Raw genomic sequence first — 18,417 nt, forward strand, 5'->3', positions numbered from 1 at the left:
AAAAATTGTCTTTTAATTTAACAAGGAAACGTTAAATCATAATCATATTAGGTGTTGATATAATGTATTGAATTCATATGAACATAAGGTAAACAAGTCAGAATTGCAAAAAGTGTCCCACATTACCCTAATCTACCCTATGAAGGGTTAATAGAAACTGGCTTATTAATGTGTGTGGGGGGGGAAATATGAAATCTGACCTCACACACAATCCTAAACAATGTCATAAATCTGTTTTGTTCTTACATGAATTAAAAGAAATGAGCATGAATTTACTGAATGTTAGTTGTTGACTCCCTGTCTTGAATAAAGAGAGATAAACCTGGAAAGGAAAGGAAAAGGAAAAGGGAAAGCTGGATGTTACTGTACATTACAACCTGCTTCCACTACATCACGTGATTTCTCATCAGCGAACGTGCTCTGATGCTGCCTTCACGAACCGCCGGATAAATTTAAACTCTTGCAATATACCAACAACAGGAAAAGTTGACACGAAATGTAAAAAATAATAATAATAGCTTTGACAGCAGGAGAATGTATGTTAATGCTGTTTATTGAAATGTGTTTTTTTTAAATAAATATTTGTCATTGTGTAATATACATACTATAACAAAAGACTGCTGTATGTTTTGTCTTTATGTGTGTACTTATTAAGTATTATGAGTGATGTAGCATGCAGTATGCAGTATTACAGTAAAAGTACTGCAGTATTATGAGCGATGTAGTATGCAGTATTACAGTAAAAGTACTGCAGTATTATGAGCGATGTAGTATGCAGTATTACAGTAAAAGTACTTCAGTATTATGAGCGATGTACTGTAGTATGCAGTATTACAGTAAAAGTACTGCAGTATTATGAGTGATGTAGTATGCAGTATTACAGTAAAAGTACTGCAGTATTATGAGTGATGTAGTATGCAGTATTACAGTAAAAATAGTGGTTTGGTCCCTCTGACTGATATATTATTATATATGATAAAAAGTAATGTAAACAGTAAAGTAACTAAAGCTGTCAAATAAATACAGTGGAGGAGAAAGTACAATATTTCCCTCTGAAATGTGGTGGATTTGAAGTATAAAGTAGAAGCACCTCAACATTACACTTCAGTACAGTTGAGTAAATATAGTTAGCTACTTTACTCCACTTCTCATTTTGTTTTGTTCAATGTTTTCTTTTCAGCTTCTGATGCTACATGAGGAGAAGCGGAATTTTCCTGGCTGACCCTGAACGCAGCAGCAGCAGCTCTCATCGTCTGTGTTTTTACTGCTGATTTTTGCTCCTCTGGCTGTAATTAATGGATACAAATAAAACTACTCTTCAGTACAGGTAGCTTTAATATCTATCACTCTATTACCTGTTGATTATAGTTATTGTAGCTTCGGATTTTAGTTAAACTTAGCCTACATGCTAAGTCGGTTAGCTCGGAGGCTAACTGTGATACACATCCGGAGAGTAGGCGTCCTGTCAAAATGTGTTTTCTGACTAAATGAACGGGTAAGATATGCTTATCTGGCTTCAGCAGCTCAGGGCGGTTATTTTTCTGAATAAATGTGACGTTAAGTTATAAGTTTATGAAGCTGTTAGCCGGCAGAGAAAGTGAAAGTGTTTCAGCTTCATTGTGTTTAAATTGACAAAAGTTAACGGTTAAAATGTGTCGTCACTATTTAACTGACAACTGATTAAAACAAGTTAACGGTTAAAATTTGTCGTCACTATTTAAACTTAAAACTGTCAGTTGGAAAATAAACCGTCACATTTCATCACATTCAGAGGGTTAGGTTTAAGGTTGTTAGGGGGTTTTAGTGCTTTGGTTTCAGTCAAAGTCGAAGCCCAATTCAGCCATTGTGATGAAAAAGTCAAAATAGTGAGAAACTATCTCTAAAGTGAAAGTATTTCAGCTTCATTGTGTTTAATTGACAACTGAAAAAGTCAAAAATAATTAAAAAAAACTATCTCAAAATAATGAGAAACTAATAAGTCATAAAATGAGTCATTATTTTGAGTGACTAAGTCATTAATGCGATATATAAAGTAATTATTATGAGACACTAAGTCATATTTTGACACAGTAAGTAATTATTCTGAGTTACTAAGTCAATATTTTGATAAACTAAGTCAATATTTTGAGATAGTTTCTTATTTTAAGACACTAATTCATTATTTTCAGACATTAAGTCATTATTTTGAGATAGTTTCTTATTTTGAGACACAGCCTCTTTTTTTTCATCACATTGGTTGAAATGGGCTTCCTTAGCTTCCCCCAGAAATTGCAATAATTAACGCAACCTCAAGAAATCCCCTGAAATGTTTACAAGAGCTTTGAAGTGTTGCTTAATTATCTTCCACATGAAATACTCAAAAGAAAAGATTCACTTATACCTTTATAATCGATAAAGTAAGAAGTTAGTTAGTTCTAGGACAAAAAGTGGTCTCATTAATGTGTTTTCTGTTTTAATAATCAGCCCATAAATTCCCAAATACTACTTAATATAATATAATGTAAGACAAAGAAAGGTGTCAAGTTTCATATTCTTGATCGAATAATCAATTAATTGACTAATCATTGCAGCTCTAATCATGTTTACATGTATTTCGCTGGTACTTTAGTATGTAGTCTTTATATTCTTCTCAGTCATTCTGACTCCAGGTTTGTGTTACAGACAGTGTCTCATATGAAAAGTGAAAGCAGAAGCAGCAGAGTCCAGCTGATGGCCGAGCGAGCTACGGTGGCAGAGATGGTTTGGCTGTCATGACTGCTCTCATTTGGCTGCTCACATGGCTGCCTCAGGTCCTGTCAGGTGAGTCCACAGTCAGGTGATGTTGTGTGTTCACTTTATTAACCCCGAGGCGAAGGTACACCTACATTAAATACCTTTTGTGGTCTATGAAAAAAGCCTGTGTGATATTATAATGAGTCATAAACAGCAGTATCAGAGTGTTAACACGAAATCAAACATGTCCAGCCCTGTTCCTAAATATTTGCATATCTCTTTTTAGCTCGGTACTAAATAAAATACTTATCATAAGTTTATATGTTATTAACAGTCAAATAACTTTGTATAAACATTATTAGACAGTCAGGCGATAAAGGAATGTAAAACCACTTCAACATAGACACACGTCAGATGTAAATGGGTCAGTGACAAATAAGGGTTGGCAAGATGATCAAACCCTCATATACTGTTCATTGGGTGGGGGGGGGGGGGGGGGGTGTAGCCTCAAAATTATATCGCTATATTTTAAGGAAATTTGCAATTATTATATTTATGATGATATAGAACAAAATACTGAAATACATGTCTGGAGGGGATCTTAAAATAAATCATTGGACAAACCAAAACAACTTCCCGATAAACAAAACCATTTCCGCTTCGATGGTATTTAGAGTTCATTTTCCATTTCATAAACTAAACTAAACTAAACTAAACGATCATGGTTTCACTTTTTCAGCTCATCAGCAAACATCAAATAGTCATGTTTGAAACCCCACAGTATGTAAAGTCAGAGCCGTATCTCCTGTTTTGGTGAGAAGATTAACAGTACTCGTTAACCAGCGTTACCATGGTAACATACATCAGTAGTAGTAGTAACCTTCCCGTTAACGTTTGTCGCTTGTGGAGAATTGAGTTGAACGAGGGTCTAAGCTACCTCAACCTTTTCTCTAACACCGTCACATCTCACGTTCTCTGACTCAAATTTGACCCTGATCAGTATGTAAGGGTTGAATATGATAGACTAGCTCTGTAATCCGGCTGTGGACGTGTTGCTGGCTGCTGAAATTTGGTTCGATTGGTGGTTGGCGGTTCGATTCCCACCAAACTCCTCCAGTCCACATGATGCTGAACCCCATATTGTTCCTGGTGGCTGGGTGAATGTGACCGTAAAGGTGCTTTGAATGGTCTGAGGACTATGAAAAGCACCATCTAAGTACAGTCCACTTATCATTTACCATATAGTATCATTTTAGTTAGTTTGAGTACTGGTTGATGCTTTTATTTTGAAGGTACTGGGCAGTTTGGGTATAGGTAGGCAGGTAAAGGACCAGCAGGCACTGAGAAGGGTTGATGGTTTTGGTTGTTTTTTTACCAGGTAAAGAGGTGGCAGAAAATTGTAAAATAAACCAAAAAAGCTTCATGCTTTCCTGGACAATGAACTTATTTTTCCAGTGTATGATTCAGTCCTTATAGTCCTCATGCCTCAGTGGCCGTTTGATTTTGAGTTTCAAGTTAAAGTCAAAAAGCCACTGGACGTATATTAAATGCTGTCCAACGGTGACCAGATGACATCATTCACCCCTTTAAGATTTCCCTGAATTTCTAATGTCTTGTGTGTGTGTGTGTGTGTGTGTGTGTGTGTGTGTGTGTGTGTGTGTGTGTGTGTGTGTGTGTGTGTGTGTGTGTGTGTGTGTGTGTGTGTTTTCCAGCTATGAGTGAACTCCTGCCGCCGGTGAACGTCACTCTGACCTCCAAAGAGTTAATTCACCTGCTGAGATGGTTGCCTGCACCGGGTACACCTGCAGGAGTGTACTACCATGTGGCCTCCTGTCTAAACACGTTAGTTTCTCCTCTGTGTGTTTGTGTGTGTGAGCGCCTGTATTTCTGCTGCAGGCACTTCTGGATCTGTCAGTACAGATCAGATACGACAGGAAACGATTACAGATGTTTGTTTGTCTGACTCATAGAAGATGTTTTCAGGAACTGGCAGCTTTAGAAACTTGTACTAAGTTGTAGTTTTAGTCTGAGTTCATTTAGTGGCTCCAAACAGGTTCATGTTTAATGTTTGTTTCATAAGAGACAGATACTCATCAAATTACATATATCTAAATAGTGAATATCTAATTAAAGGATCATTTTGGTTTATGAGTCAGTGACAAATAAGGGTTGGTAAGATGATCAATTCAAAATATGTTAAAGAAATAGTTTTAAAAGCAGCATCAGGTTTGTTAAAATTTGCAAACAAATTTAACCAAAAGTAAGACTGAATGCTCCTGAAAATGTCAAATGGTGCAACCACAAAAGAATGATAAATATTACATATTTTATCACCTACAGTGTATTTAAGTGGACTTATACTAATAATGACTTCATTAAAAACATGTAAATGTTTCCTGATCTCCATGGTAACCCAGAGTAAATGTAATATTGATAACAATTGTATTCCATTACCTTTATTTAATATAAAAGTTATAATGTAAGATCATGCCAAACTAGTTGATATGGTGTTTTATTGAGAATTTACTGTCTTTAAGCAAGTTGAATTATTTGGTACAAAGTTTTTATGGTTACACCACTTAGACATTTTTGCTATAATCCTCTAATATATTCTCTCTAAATGGATTAAAAGCAGAAATTTGATGCTGGGTCCACAAAAAAAGAATGTGAGCAAGTTATTCATACATTTATTTTCACATTTTAACCCTTTAAATTTAAACTAAACCACATGGACACAAAAACACATCTTTGACCCAAATGCATTTTGTATAGCTGACTTTCATCTTGCCAAATAGTGACCCCACATTGATGTATGGGAATTTGACTAAACTACATGGACACAAAAAAACCTCAATGACCCATATTAATTAATCTGGTTTTATACCCAGAAATGTGATCGTTGTGAATAAAGCTGCAGTGTTCAGTCAATTAATCAATTAGTTGCTAATTATTAAGCTAACTGCCAGCTATTATTGAGTCAGTTCAAACTCAGAGACGACTGTATGAAATAATAGAAACCAGTTTATTTGGAGACTCGCAGTTTACATCAGGGGTGTAAAACATACGGCCCGACAAAGGGTCCAATCCGGCCCCACTGGATAACTTTACAAAGTATGAAAATAACAGAATAATAAGTACAATCTTTCAACATAAACTGCTGTTTTATTTTTGCTCTTCATTCTCAGTCAAGTCTTCTGATCTTCCTATGGACGTCAAACTTGAGATAATTGACTTGCAACATGATTCAGATTTTAAGAACACATTTTTATCAGTATCTGTTACCATGGTAACCCCCAAACTGACAGCCCTGTCTGCAAAAATTCAGTACATGTTTAGGACGATATATCTCATCTTTCTTAAGGCTGTTTTGTGAATAGATGTTTTATTATAGAAAAATCGTAATGTATATAATATGGATTATTTTTAGGTTATTTTGTAGTGGATTTTAACCCTTTCATGCATGAATTATGATAAAAAAGTGAATAAAACAAGATATTATTTGAATAATAATATAATTTACAGCTGATGCTTCACCAGTTCTTTATAGTAAATACATTTGAATGTAAAACCAGAAGTGATGACAGCTAACCTATCTTTTCTTTTATCTTATCAGTATATTTTATAGAGTTAAAAGAGACTGCTTGACCCGCTCCTCTCCCTCCTGTCCCGTTCTGCAGGGGGACACAGTTGCTGCCAGTGACTGGCTGCGAGCGAGTCCAGCACCCACTGGTTTGCAACCTGACGGATGCGTTCTCCAACCCCACACTGATCTATCTGACCCGGATTACAACACGACTGGACACACAGCCGGCCTCGAAACCATTTGACTACAAAAAATTTGAACCCATCGAAGACAGTAAGTGACATCTGAGGTCCTGAAACTAGAAGATGATGAATGAAAAGGGACATTTAATTACAGGCAGCACAGTATTTTCCACTTCCTATTAGGTTATTATTAGGTTGCTAAATTAACAGAGATTCAGACACAGCGTTTGTGACGAATCTGAGCTTTCATCACACTGCAGACATCCGCTCAGAGCTATCGTAATCGACCACATACACAAATGACAGAAGAGATGCACACAAAAGCTGCTTTTCCACAATAATGAGAACATGTCTTTAAAGGACAAGTTCACAGTTTTTTAAGTGTCTTAAAGCAGCAGTCAAGTGTCTGTATGAACAGTAAAGAGGTTTTCCTCTCTGTAATCATTCCTCCTGTTCATACTGACTATTTAAAGATCTCCTTCAAATGTGCTTTCAATGTAAAGTGATGGAAGACAATTACAGCGAGGAAAATATTGTGAACTCGTCCTTTAACCTTTACACACTTTTCATATTCTGGCGTTTCAAAATATCCCCTCATAAGTCTATATTCTTAATTTCTCAACCACAAATCGTTCATGAACACCTCATCAGTCATTAATAAACTGGTGATTAACACTTAACTAAGCCTTCAGAGCGCAGAGAGTGTGTATTATTTATTTTACATTTTATTTAGTTTTTAGTTTTTTGAATAAATACGTGCTAAACACTCAGTAAAAATGTGTAAAGCTGCATAACATTTTTTTGTTAAGGTTGAAATATTTTCTATTTTTGTATATTTTGGGTCCCATTAGGAAAAGTCTTCACATTTTTGGCTAGAAGAAAAAAGTTTTTAAGGTGTGTTTTCTTTGCTCAAATGTAAAACTGGGTCAAATTAGACCCTGAACAGTATGTGACTTTCTAATGACTGATTATAATGCTGCATCTCCACTTGTTACTTACAAGATGATCATAGGTGACGATTACAACACCTTCCTTCACAGTCTGTTCAGGTTTTCGTAGAATTAAAGCGAGAACCACAAGACTGTGAACCAGTTTCCTGATCAGCTATAACAACAACAGACTCTTAATTTGCACATTTAAATCTGCACCTTTTTTTTTTTTTGGCGTGCGCTCTGGTAGTCGAGTCCCTGCAACGCCCCCGGTTCAAATCTGGGACTAGCAAGGGACTTTTGTTGCTTGTCATACCCATTTCTCTCCCCTTGTTTCCTGTCGGCCTATCTGCCACTAACTATTCAATAAAGGTAGAACAATATGGGCTAATTTACACAATAATACTAATAATATACAGGGTGTCCATAGGAGACTTTGTGGAAACCCATATATATACACTGCTCACTTTATTATAATTATTAATTATACGGTATATTTATGGTTATTGTGTAGATGTTCTTTGTTGTATTTATAATTATATTGTCACAACCTGGCTGAGAGATAGGACCAAATATGGACACCACACATGACTTTTTAAACTCATGGGTGTGTGTGAATGTATGTAGGTGTAACACTAAAACAAAAATCTAAAATGACCAAAGTTCAAACAAACCCAGCAACTCCAAGAGGAGATAGAGGGAGTGAATGCTCAGAGCCATATTTATAAAGGATGTCTCCTAATGAGTCACTTCAACCAGTAAGAAAATAGGTCAAAGGCATTGGGGCTTTCACAATATACATAAACATATGAGAACAGTATTTAGTTTTCTTTCATGTGTCTGCACGGCTGGAATGACACAAACATCCTTTAATCCTTGAATATTAACATTTTTAAAAATCCCCAGATTTCCCCCAAATGTTTACCTTATGGACTTTATTTCACTTTCATATTTATGCTTCTATGGTTTCTATTGTTTTTTAACTGAAACTGGTTTTAAGTGTTATTTAAATGATGTATTTTTGCACTTTTATCCGCAGTGAAACATTGTTTTTATGACACCGTGCAGAAATGTTTGGTAAAAATGACAGTAAACAGATTTGATTTGATAGATAAACATGTTTTGAGCAGAGCTGCTGCTGCTTGATAAGATTTCAGTGTTTATCCCAAACGAGCCGTGACTGCAGGTTCAGTAAAGTGACTGATATCCATCTCATCTTACTTTCATCCTATTGTTCCCAGTTTGTCATGAGGTACAAATGTGAGTTTATGTAACTGAAGTGTGTTTCTCTGTGTTCTGTCGGTCAGCTGAACTCTACCCGCCGCGGCTCAACGTGACGCCCTGCGGTAAAGGTCTGTGCGTGGAACTCCAGCCTCACACAGAGCACCTGAGATACATCTACAAGTCACGCAGTTACCGACTCAGAATCAGGAGCAACAACACAGATAAAGGCCAGGTAGTGTTGGTGGACTCACACACGGACAGTATTTATGAAAACTGGTTTATCCTCTTGTGCCACAGCAATAAACGGGATTAAACGAGAACCGTGACCAAAAATATCTCCGTTTTTTAAAAGAGAAAAAGAAACAAACAAAGAGCTGCATTGTTGCAACAGTTACAGGTGAGAGGATACCATCCAGGAAGTCTGGTTTGAGTTTCACATCCACATGTTTTCAAATTTCCTTCCACATTTTCATCTTGAAAACTCAACTTATATACTTGTTAAGTTTAAAAACATTGTTGTGGAAATTGTTTGAAAACACTAAACACAAATATGTGTTTATTATACAATAAAGTACAATAAGGCGAGAGCAGACACTCAGAGTGTGGCAACAGACGAGAAATCTCATGAACATTGTACCTACTAAACTCAGTCATGGTGTCACCATAACTAACTGTCACCATGGTAACTATAATAGCGCAACAGCTACACAGATGCATTGTGAGAGACAGTGCTAATAAATACGTTTAGAAGAAATATTATTAATATAGTCTAAATAACCCATGTAAATATATATTTATTTCTATATATTTTGCACTAGTTATATATGTTTTATATATTTAATTGGTATATATATTTAATATTTACAATGTATATATTTTTCGCACATTTTCTTTTTCTAATAATTGCACCCTTTATATATGTTGTTATATCTTTGCTGGACAGGTACCACTAACATTTCAGTTATACACATTGTACTGTGTTTGATAATTATAGTCTATTTTTATTTTATTTTCCTACTTTTATATTGTTTTTTAAAATATTCAAAATAAATATAGACTCTATACAAGTCAATGGAGAATTTACCAACTTCTCACTTGATTTCTAACCTCAGTAAACGTTTTCAAAATGTGTTTATGGTCTCAATCGCTAGTTTAAAGCCTTCTTCAATGCAGTATGATGTTCATTTGGGACATTTTGGCCTCCCTGATTTTATATGTGACGATAAAGCAGGGTATGCATTAGGGCGTGGCTACGTGGTGATTGACAGGTTGATTGGTTCACAGGTTCAGGAGGGCGCCTCATGCTCCTCCTGATGCCCATATAAGTAGAATCCCTGTTTTTATTTTACCCAGCATGCACCTGAAACTTTCAAGTTGGCGCTGCTCAGATCCGAAACTATTCGCTTCCAAGCAGCAGTCCACAAACCAATGGGTGACGTCACAGATGTTACGTCCATTTTATATACAGTGTATGGTTGTATCACAATATTAAAATATAAAAAATCTAAGAAGATATCTAATCTGTATAATATCAATATATAGCCCAGCCCTAATGTGCTTTATGTATATAATATTATAAATGTGTTGTGCAAGGATGTATTGAAAATGAACTTAAACTCAACCCTGTCTGTGCTCTCTGCAGTTCTTTAGAGACACAAAGGGTCTGGAGGGGCTGAATCTGACGGACCTGGCTCCAGGCAGACAGTACTGCGTCTCCGTCTGCTTCCCTAAAAAGTGCAACTACAGCCGGCCTCAGTGTGCCTTCACCCACGGCGTCTTCAATACAGACGTGCTGATCTCTGCTCTGAGCTCTACTGTGACATGTTTGCTGGTGATGTCCGTTGTGGTCGTACTGGTGCTGCGGTTCCAAGCTGGTTTCATGTGTCTGAAATGGAGACCGATGCCACAAGTTCTGGTAAGTTTCAGTCTTATCATTTCTAAAAGGAAACACAAAACTTCTCAGCCTGGTTTTTGATTCATAATGTAATAGTTTATAGCCTTCTTTTTTTTTTTATGTCCACTTTATTTTACACTTTTTTATTATTATCATTCTATAGTTTTATCTTCTTATGGATTTTAATTGTCTATTTATTTTGTCTTTTAGTCTCTTTAAACTTCTTCTATTTTACTTTTCTTTTGTCTTTTTAATCTATTTTAACCAAATTTTTTACTTTTTATAAACCTTTTCACTTATTGTCTCTTATTTTCCTTTCTGCAACAATTAGTCGATCAATCAGCAACTATTTGACAATCAATTAACTATTTTTGTTGTTTTTAAAGCAAAAAGTCAAACATTTCCCAGTTTGCCAACTCGTCATCATGAGACTTGGCTGCTGTTTTTGCTTGTGTGTGACAGTTATTTAAATGTTTGGACAGCTTGTTGAACAAAAGATATGAGGACATTACATTGGGTGTTAAAGAAGCCATTACAGACATATTTTTACTGTTTTTATTTCTCTTTTTTTGTGAAAAAAGATTAATTGAGAGGAGAGTCATGATCATAAAATTATAGTTATTAGTTGCAGGCTAGTAAAAAATGTAAGCAGCAGAGGTGGAGATGTGTTGATGTCCAAAAAAACACTGGAGACTACATTTCCCACAGTGCAACTCACTCATTAGTCTTTTTCATTAGATCCTCCCGGCCATCTTTCAAACTTTACACACACTTTTTGTTCAGTGTAAAGTGTATTAATGAGCATTACAGAGACCACAGAAGACATTATACAACATGTTTCACTGTTTTTGTCGGTTTAATCTTATATTTGGCTGGTAAGTAATTCACTATTCCCATAAATTGGACATATTCTGCACATTTCCAGCTCTATTTTTATATTCTGAGGATCTACTGGAATATCTTTTAAATGTCGGAGCTGAATCACATCTGAAATATGAGCGATGACAGCGTGAACATCCTGAACTTGAACTGTGTTTAACATCCAACATCATAACAGTATATGAAAAGCCTGATATGTCCCCTTTAATCTTATTTAAGCCGTACTGTAGATCACTACTTTAGTGATGTAATTGCTGCCAAATCACTGCAGGAATAAAAATAACATCATATACTAAACGTCATTTAGTATTCACAGGAGTTGTAATCTCTTTATACTGATGAAAATAAAAGAGTTTCTGTGGTTTTAGATCTTATCTGTCATCTAAGATCTGCTGATATCAGAGGTTTGAGTCGATGCAAAATTATAAAATACCACAATGAAACTAAGACATTAACATCAAAGTGTTCAGTTGTCATTTCAAATTCAAATTTAGTCATTTGACAAGAAGTTATTAGTATTAAAATCATAGTTTTGGTATTTTTAAGCAATAATATGAAACATTTTGATAATTTGATGGGGTTTTTTTGGTCATACTTTGGGGGTCACATATTTTGGTGGTTTTGGACTGTTCAGACACAACGAGACATTTGAACACATCACCTTGAGTAGTGGGGGAATACTCATCATTAGTTGGATTTTTTATAAGTTGACCACACTGTTAACATGAAGCAGCTCAGCAGCTTTTTTCTGAGTAAAGCGACAGGAAAAGAAAATGCAGACGGAAACATAACAAAACATGCATTCAACACTGAACTCTGAGCTGTGCCATGGTTGTGGTTGATCTGTGGTGAAAGAAGAAGAAGAAAAAAAGAAAAAAGCAGACAGCTGCAACGTTTCCTTTGCAACAAACCTGCAACCCGATGGCAGGTCTTCTTAGAATAAGGTTTAACTGAGAAGTGCGCGCAGAGTCTGAATGATCAAACAAATGTGAGTCAAAGTAAAAAATACAAACCAGGAAGTGTATTATTGAATATTTGAGGATTTTCTTTTCTTTTTCTAGTCAGTGTCAGCTAGGGCTGAACGATAGTAAGCGGCTACAGGACGCGGTTGTGTTAGCTGTGGTCGTGCAAGCTAGAGAGTGAATGAAGAGAGAGAGCGCTTACAGACTAAAATACATAAGGATTATTTCTTATTACTAGGGGTGGGGCCCCACCAAAGGGTCAGCAGATAAATGTGAGGGGTGGTGAGATGATTAATGGGAGAGGAAAGAAGAACAAACTAAGTTCTGATACACAAATGTGTTTCAGTTTTTGGACTTTTTCTCTAATCTTTGATTTTTGCTGAAATATTGGATCATTTGAACATTTAATGAAATGAAAGCATGTGAGAAGTTTAGAGGGAAAAATCAGTATTTGGTGGAGCTGTTAACAACTCATAGACATCTGAAATGTGAGCCGACTACACACTGCTTTTTGTAAGATGTGCAGCATCACATGGAAATACTGCAGTCAGTTACTTTCCATCACTGCAAACAACTGATCCATTGTCCAGAGTCATTGAGCATTTTTCTCTTGTATCAGCTCAGAAATGTGGAGACCATTTTTTGAGACAGTGTGATTTTTACAACTAGACGAAGAACGAGTGTGTGTGTTATTTGTTTAGTCAACTGTGCGGGTCACATCATCTACACTCGTCTGTGTCTCGCTGTCATTGCATCAGTTCAGTCGGGGTAAAAGATTTGTGAGGCCCAACTACAAAGGTTGGCCGTCAGAGCCTCCTAGTGCCCCACAGGGGGATGTGCTCAGGGAGGGTGAGGAGAAGCACTGATGCTGGTTTCACTCAACGTGTCGCATGTGTGTGATATTTGAAGCAGTGTTTGTGTTTGTGTTTGTGTTGTAAACTGTTCTCACATGATTTCAGACACTGTCACTGCTCTTTCTGGCCATTTGTTATCGTCTTATATCTAACGTTTCACTATCAGGTTAGATGTTGTTTACTGACAATAAAGATGAATTAAAATCTAGTTAATGTTAAAGGTGGAGACGTAATTAGCTGGTGACGACATGAGACAGAGAGTGTTGATCTGTTAGTTTCAAAATTAGAGATTCAAAAAGCCATCAGGTAAAATATATTATACAAAGGTTAAGTATAAAGGGGCTCCTTGTGACCACCTTTTCACACGCCAATATTAAGATAGAATTGAATTGTGTCACTTGGGATCTAGGGCTTTGGTATCGGTACTCAATATCTTTAAGGTATTGACCGAAATAAATGGATACCAAGTAGTATGGAAACATCTCCCCAAACGATACCTGCAATCGATCCTTTTTGCACCCAGAGCTATAAAACATGACTATTTGTATGGACTTGCTCACAGCCAATCAACACAAGCGTTCTTGGATTTAATGTGACATGTGATTGGTCCACTGCCACAGCAGCTACAACCCGTCTGTGGTGGTGAAGTCGTGGTGAATTTGAGTTAGCGCGCTTAGCAGTTCAGCAGCCAAGATGCCTCCTAAACGCTCTAAAGTGTGTCTACACTACACGCCTGTTACCACGGATACAAGACAGAGACATACATGTGTTAATGGGAATCTAATGAAGTACTCGGTTGGTATCAGTGTCACTTTGAGGGGACTTGGATTGGTACTGGTATCATCATTTTTTAAAGGATACCCAGCCTTAAGACTGAGTAACATTATAGATGTGGGATTCAAATGATAACGTGCTGTCCAGGATGACACCCGGACTCTTTACCTGAGGAGAAGAGCGATGGAATTAACAGTGGTCAAGGGTCAAAGAGTCGGTTTTTTATCAAATGTGGACTCTGTACAGATGAGGAAGACCTCGGTTTTGTCGCTGTTAAGTTTGAGAAAGTGAGATTTTTTTAAGCAGATGAATGTGAAAACAAACTCTGCACAGAGAAGAAAAAAAACATCCAACTGAAGAATTGAGACTTAAGAGAATGATTCAGCTGATCACTGTAAAAAGATACTGATATACAAATATGTAGCATTTTATTTAGTTATTGTTACACAACATGTTTAATGTGGGTAAGATTGAAATGATTATGATTCATGGGAAACCACATTTTCTAAATCAGACTTCTGTTAAGATTAATTACCCAACCGAAATAAATATGCGAGCATAAAAAAGGCGTGTTTGACATTATCTTAATCAGCCGATAGTCACCAATAACTTGTGAAACCTTCGGTCCTGATCAGTCATTGTCTTGTTGCTGCGCTGCGATGTGACGATGTGGGCGTCGTTTACAGTTAACCTTTTATTATTCGAGGCCTTCATCTCATGTGAGGGGGATTTGAACACACTTCTTTATAAAATAAGGCGTGGTTTCATGTTCTGGTATTAATCGCCTCAAGTCGATCGGCAGCAGTGAGGCGCGAAGGGGCTTCCCCCCCCCCCCCCCCCTTCACACAGGGTTTATATGTGGTCAGTATATTACATGTGAAAATTTGGAGAGGATGCGAGGCGCAGTGGTTGCTCACCCAACTGTCTCTTTTCCAAACACATCGATGCACCCAGCAGTTTGCGGGATCTCACTTCCTTTCATGTGATTCAGTAACATTTCCACTGCTGAGAAACACACAAAAAACAAACAGCTTTATTTGGTTAAATGTCAGAATGTGTGCTCAAATGTCAGCATCCCTTCTGTTCAACAACCTGAGGCTTCACCAGCTGCTGGTTATTAGCTGAAATGCTTTAAACACTTTTCAGGTTCAGCTCATCATAGTAACAGATTAGAAGTGTGAAAACATGTCAGCGTTTAATGAAAATATCTTCCCTAAAGTGGTTAAAAAGTAAGAAAATTAACACTAAAAGGATTTCATTATCAACAGTAAATAAATCAACAGTTGGAATAATTATTTAAAGTTGTTTATTCTCTAAAAATAGTCAAATATTTGTAAATGACAGGTTCTCTGATATGAGCAAACAATGCACATTTTTCAGGTGGAGGTAACTCAGAGACTGAGAGGAAGTACATATTTGTGTTAATTCAGGTGATAATTGGTCCCTTTTTTTAATAGGTTTAAATAATAAAAATTACGACAAAATAATGAATCTGTGTCAATTTACAGCTATGATTGTAATGATGTAGGCAGGTGTCACTTATTATGTCTCTCACAATACAAGAAGTGTTAATCGCAGTTGTAAAAAGTACAAATTACACATTTAAAATAGTAATTAAGTAATTGTATATTTAGCATGTTGCCTGTAAAATGCCGGGAGGTCGATTAAAATGCCCAAAGTAATTTACCAGAAGTCAACAGGATGTATTTCAGTTTGTTGCTGTTTGACCAACAATCTAAACTCAAAGATATTAAGTTTAGACACACACACACACACACACACACACACACACACACACACACACACACACACACACACACACACACACACACTGTAATGTAATAGACCTAAACAGTCAGAGGTGGAAGAAGTACTCCAATCCGATCCAATACAGTAATGTAAAAATACTCATTACATTCCTGGATGAAAAATCTACTACAGTAAAAATACATAAGGATTATTTCTTATTACTAGGGGTGGGGCCCCTCCAAAGGGTCAGCAGATAAATGTGAGGGGTGGTGAGATGATTAATGGGAGAGGAAAGAAGAACAAACTAAGTTCTGATACACAAATGTGTTTTCAGTTTTTGGACTTTTTCTCTAATCTTTGATTTTTGCTGAAATATTGGATCATTTGAACATTTAATGAAATGAAAGCATGTGAGAAGTTTAGAGGGAAAAATCACTATTTGGTGGAGCTGTTAACAACTCATAGACATCTGAAATGTGAGCCGACTACACACTGCTGTCTGGTTTCATCTTTAACAATGTGTTGTATTTATAAAGCTTGTTATTTTATCCATTGTGTCAAATCTGCATCTGAAAAGTAACTAAATCTGTCACATAAATGTAGTGGAGTAGAAAGTACAATAATTCCCACTGAGATGTAGAAAGTAGCATCACATGGAAATACTACAGTAAAGTACAAGTACCTCAAACTGTACTACAGTAAAGTACAAGTACCTCAAACTGTACTACAGTAAAGTACAAGTACCTCAAACTGTACTACAGTAAAGTACAAGTACCTCAAACTGTACTACAGTAAAGTACAAGTACCTCAAACTGTACTACAGTAAAGTACAAGTACCTCAAACTGTACTACAGTAAAGTACAAGTACCTCTAACTGTACTACAGTAAAGTACAAGTACCTCAAACTGTACTGCAGTAAAGTACAAGTACCTCTAACTGTACTGCAGTAAAGTACAAGTACCTCAAACTGTACTGCAGTAAAGTACAAGTACCTCGAACTGTACTACAGTAAAGTACAAGTACTTCAAACTGTACTGCAGTAAAGTACAAGTACCTCAAACTGTTCTACAGTAAAGTACAAGTACTTCAAACTGTACTGCAGTAAAGTACAAGTACCTCAAACTGTTCTACAGTAAAGTACAAGTACCTCAAACTGTACTGCAGTAAAGTACAAGTACCTCTAACTGTACTTGAGTACTGTAGTTACTTCCCATCACTGCAATCATCCAGAGTCACTGAGTATTTTTCTCTTGTATCAGCTCAGAAATCTTTCACAGCATTTGTTTCATATAGCAGCATGACAGAGATCTGATAGTTTAAACACATTTCTTCTCTTCTTCTCTGTGTCTCAGACGTCCATCCAGCACATCCAGGAGGACCTGGCCCAGCCTTCACACTTGTCTTCCCTCTTATATGTTACGTTAACACTGCCCTCTGCAGGCACAAAGAGGAACAGTCAGACATCATCAGACGACAGCGATGGAGAGAGTGAAACAGAGAGCACAGCTGCGAGCACGGGAGCAGGTTATAAACTGCGGGCAGGCAACAAACCCCTCTCTGCCTTCACTACATCTTCATCATCTTCATCAGCACCTTTATCTCCTGACCCTGTAGTGCCACACAGCTATTCCTCAAAGCCCGACGCCGTGTTTCTTCCACCGGGCTTCTTCAGTCCTCAACCTGAAGCCTCAACATCGGGATCCAGACTGAACCAAACCGGGACCGCAAACACGACCTCGCCCCCTGCTCCAGTCCTCAACCCTGCAGGTCCGGACAGTCCCACGGAAGAGGGGCGGCCGGTGGGAGACGGGGACTGCCAGGTGGTGAACCTCTTCTCGTTAACTTTCGGCAGACGAGAGGAGAAAGAGGAGGAGAAATCCCATCCTGACATTTCGGAGGTTGAGCCAGAGTCTCCCTCCACCATCCTAATCCTGCCCTCACACACTTTGGACACTAAGGAAGTTACCATAGAAACAGTTTCCTGCTTGGTTGTCGAGGAGGAAGAAGACGAAGATGAGCTGTCTCCTTATATGAGGCGTCCGGACAAAGTCGTCTTACGGAACTTGATATAGAAGTCTTTACAGATGGAAGCTGCTCACTTTTTGTGTCTTTTTATACTTTTTTGTTGTTGTTGTTGTTGTTGTTGGAACAGAGAAGCTGTGAAGCTGTTGTCATGTGAAGCAGCAGCCGTCATTTCCACCCAAAACCACAAGAAGTACAAACAGATTCATTCTCTTCAACGGCGTCATTACATTCAGAGATTCAACTCAGCGGCTCCTCCACTAATACATCAAATCATCTACAACAACACGTCAGTTTAAGTGATACAAAATCTACAAGCCTCATTTTATGCTTATGATGCATATATGCTAATATGAGGCTTCAACTCTCCAAATGAGTCAAATCATGTAGATCAGGGGTGTCTTTCTTGGTGATGGTGATGTATTTCTTTTTTTTTTGTCATTGTAAATTTGACGAAATGTACAAGCCTCATCAGAAACTAATATGAGGCTCCAGCTGTTCAAATTAGTAAAATCATGTAGATATATCCTCCTTTTTTTGTTAATATCCCTCCACTGTAGCTCAACAAGGAAACAAAGTGGGAAATTTATACTAAAATAACTTTGATTAACTTTGGTAGATATCCACTTGATTTGACTCATTGGACAACTGAA

At 37.1% G+C, this 18,417-nt stretch overlaps 1 protein-coding gene across 3 annotated transcripts; it reads left to right on the top strand.

Annotated features, from left to right (window-relative positions):
* The first annotated feature begins 1,230 nt into the window (after nt 1–1,230).
* Nucleotides 1,231–18,417, top strand: LOC133993026 (interferon lambda receptor 1-like). 3 transcript variants are annotated; one of them, XM_062431860.1, is made up of 7 exons: nt 1,231–1,327; nt 2,662–2,799; nt 4,425–4,554; nt 6,390–6,568; nt 8,714–8,862; nt 10,273–10,545; nt 17,095–18,417. In XM_062431860.1, the coding sequence occupies exons 2-7, from the start codon at nt 2,751–2,753 to the stop codon at nt 17,812–17,814; spliced, it is 1,500 nt and encodes a 499-aa protein (XP_062287844.1). In that variant the 5' UTR covers nt 1,231–1,327; nt 2,662–2,750; the 3' UTR covers nt 17,815–18,417. The 3 variants fall into 3 exon arrangements, with proteins under 3 accessions (XP_062287844.1, XP_062287843.1, XP_062287845.1); XM_062431859.1 differs by having other exon boundaries at nt 1,305–1,327; nt 2,666–2,799; XM_062431861.1 differs by lacking the exon at nt 1,231–1,327 and adding an exon at nt 1,465–1,495.

The sequence above is a fragment of the Scomber scombrus genome, chromosome 13 (assembly GCF_963691925.1).
Source record: "Scomber scombrus chromosome 13, fScoSco1.1, whole genome shotgun sequence".
Lineage (NCBI taxonomy): Eukaryota > Metazoa > Chordata > Actinopteri > Scombriformes > Scombridae > Scomber > Scomber scombrus.

Bases quoted from the DNA above. Each gene is read 5' to 3' on its own strand.
- LOC133993026 (XM_062431860.1), top strand. From the start codon at position 2,751: ATGACTGCTCTCATTTGGCTGCTCACATGGCTGCCTCAGGTCCTGTCA. The intron at 2,800-4,424 runs GTGAGTCCACAG...TGTGTTTTCCAG, and splicing joins GCTGCCTCAGGTCCTGTCAG to CTATGAGTGAACTCCTGCCG. The intron at 4,555-6,389 runs GTTAGTTTCTCC...CCCGTTCTGCAG, and splicing joins GTGGCCTCCTGTCTAAACAC to GGGGACACAGTTGCTGCCAG.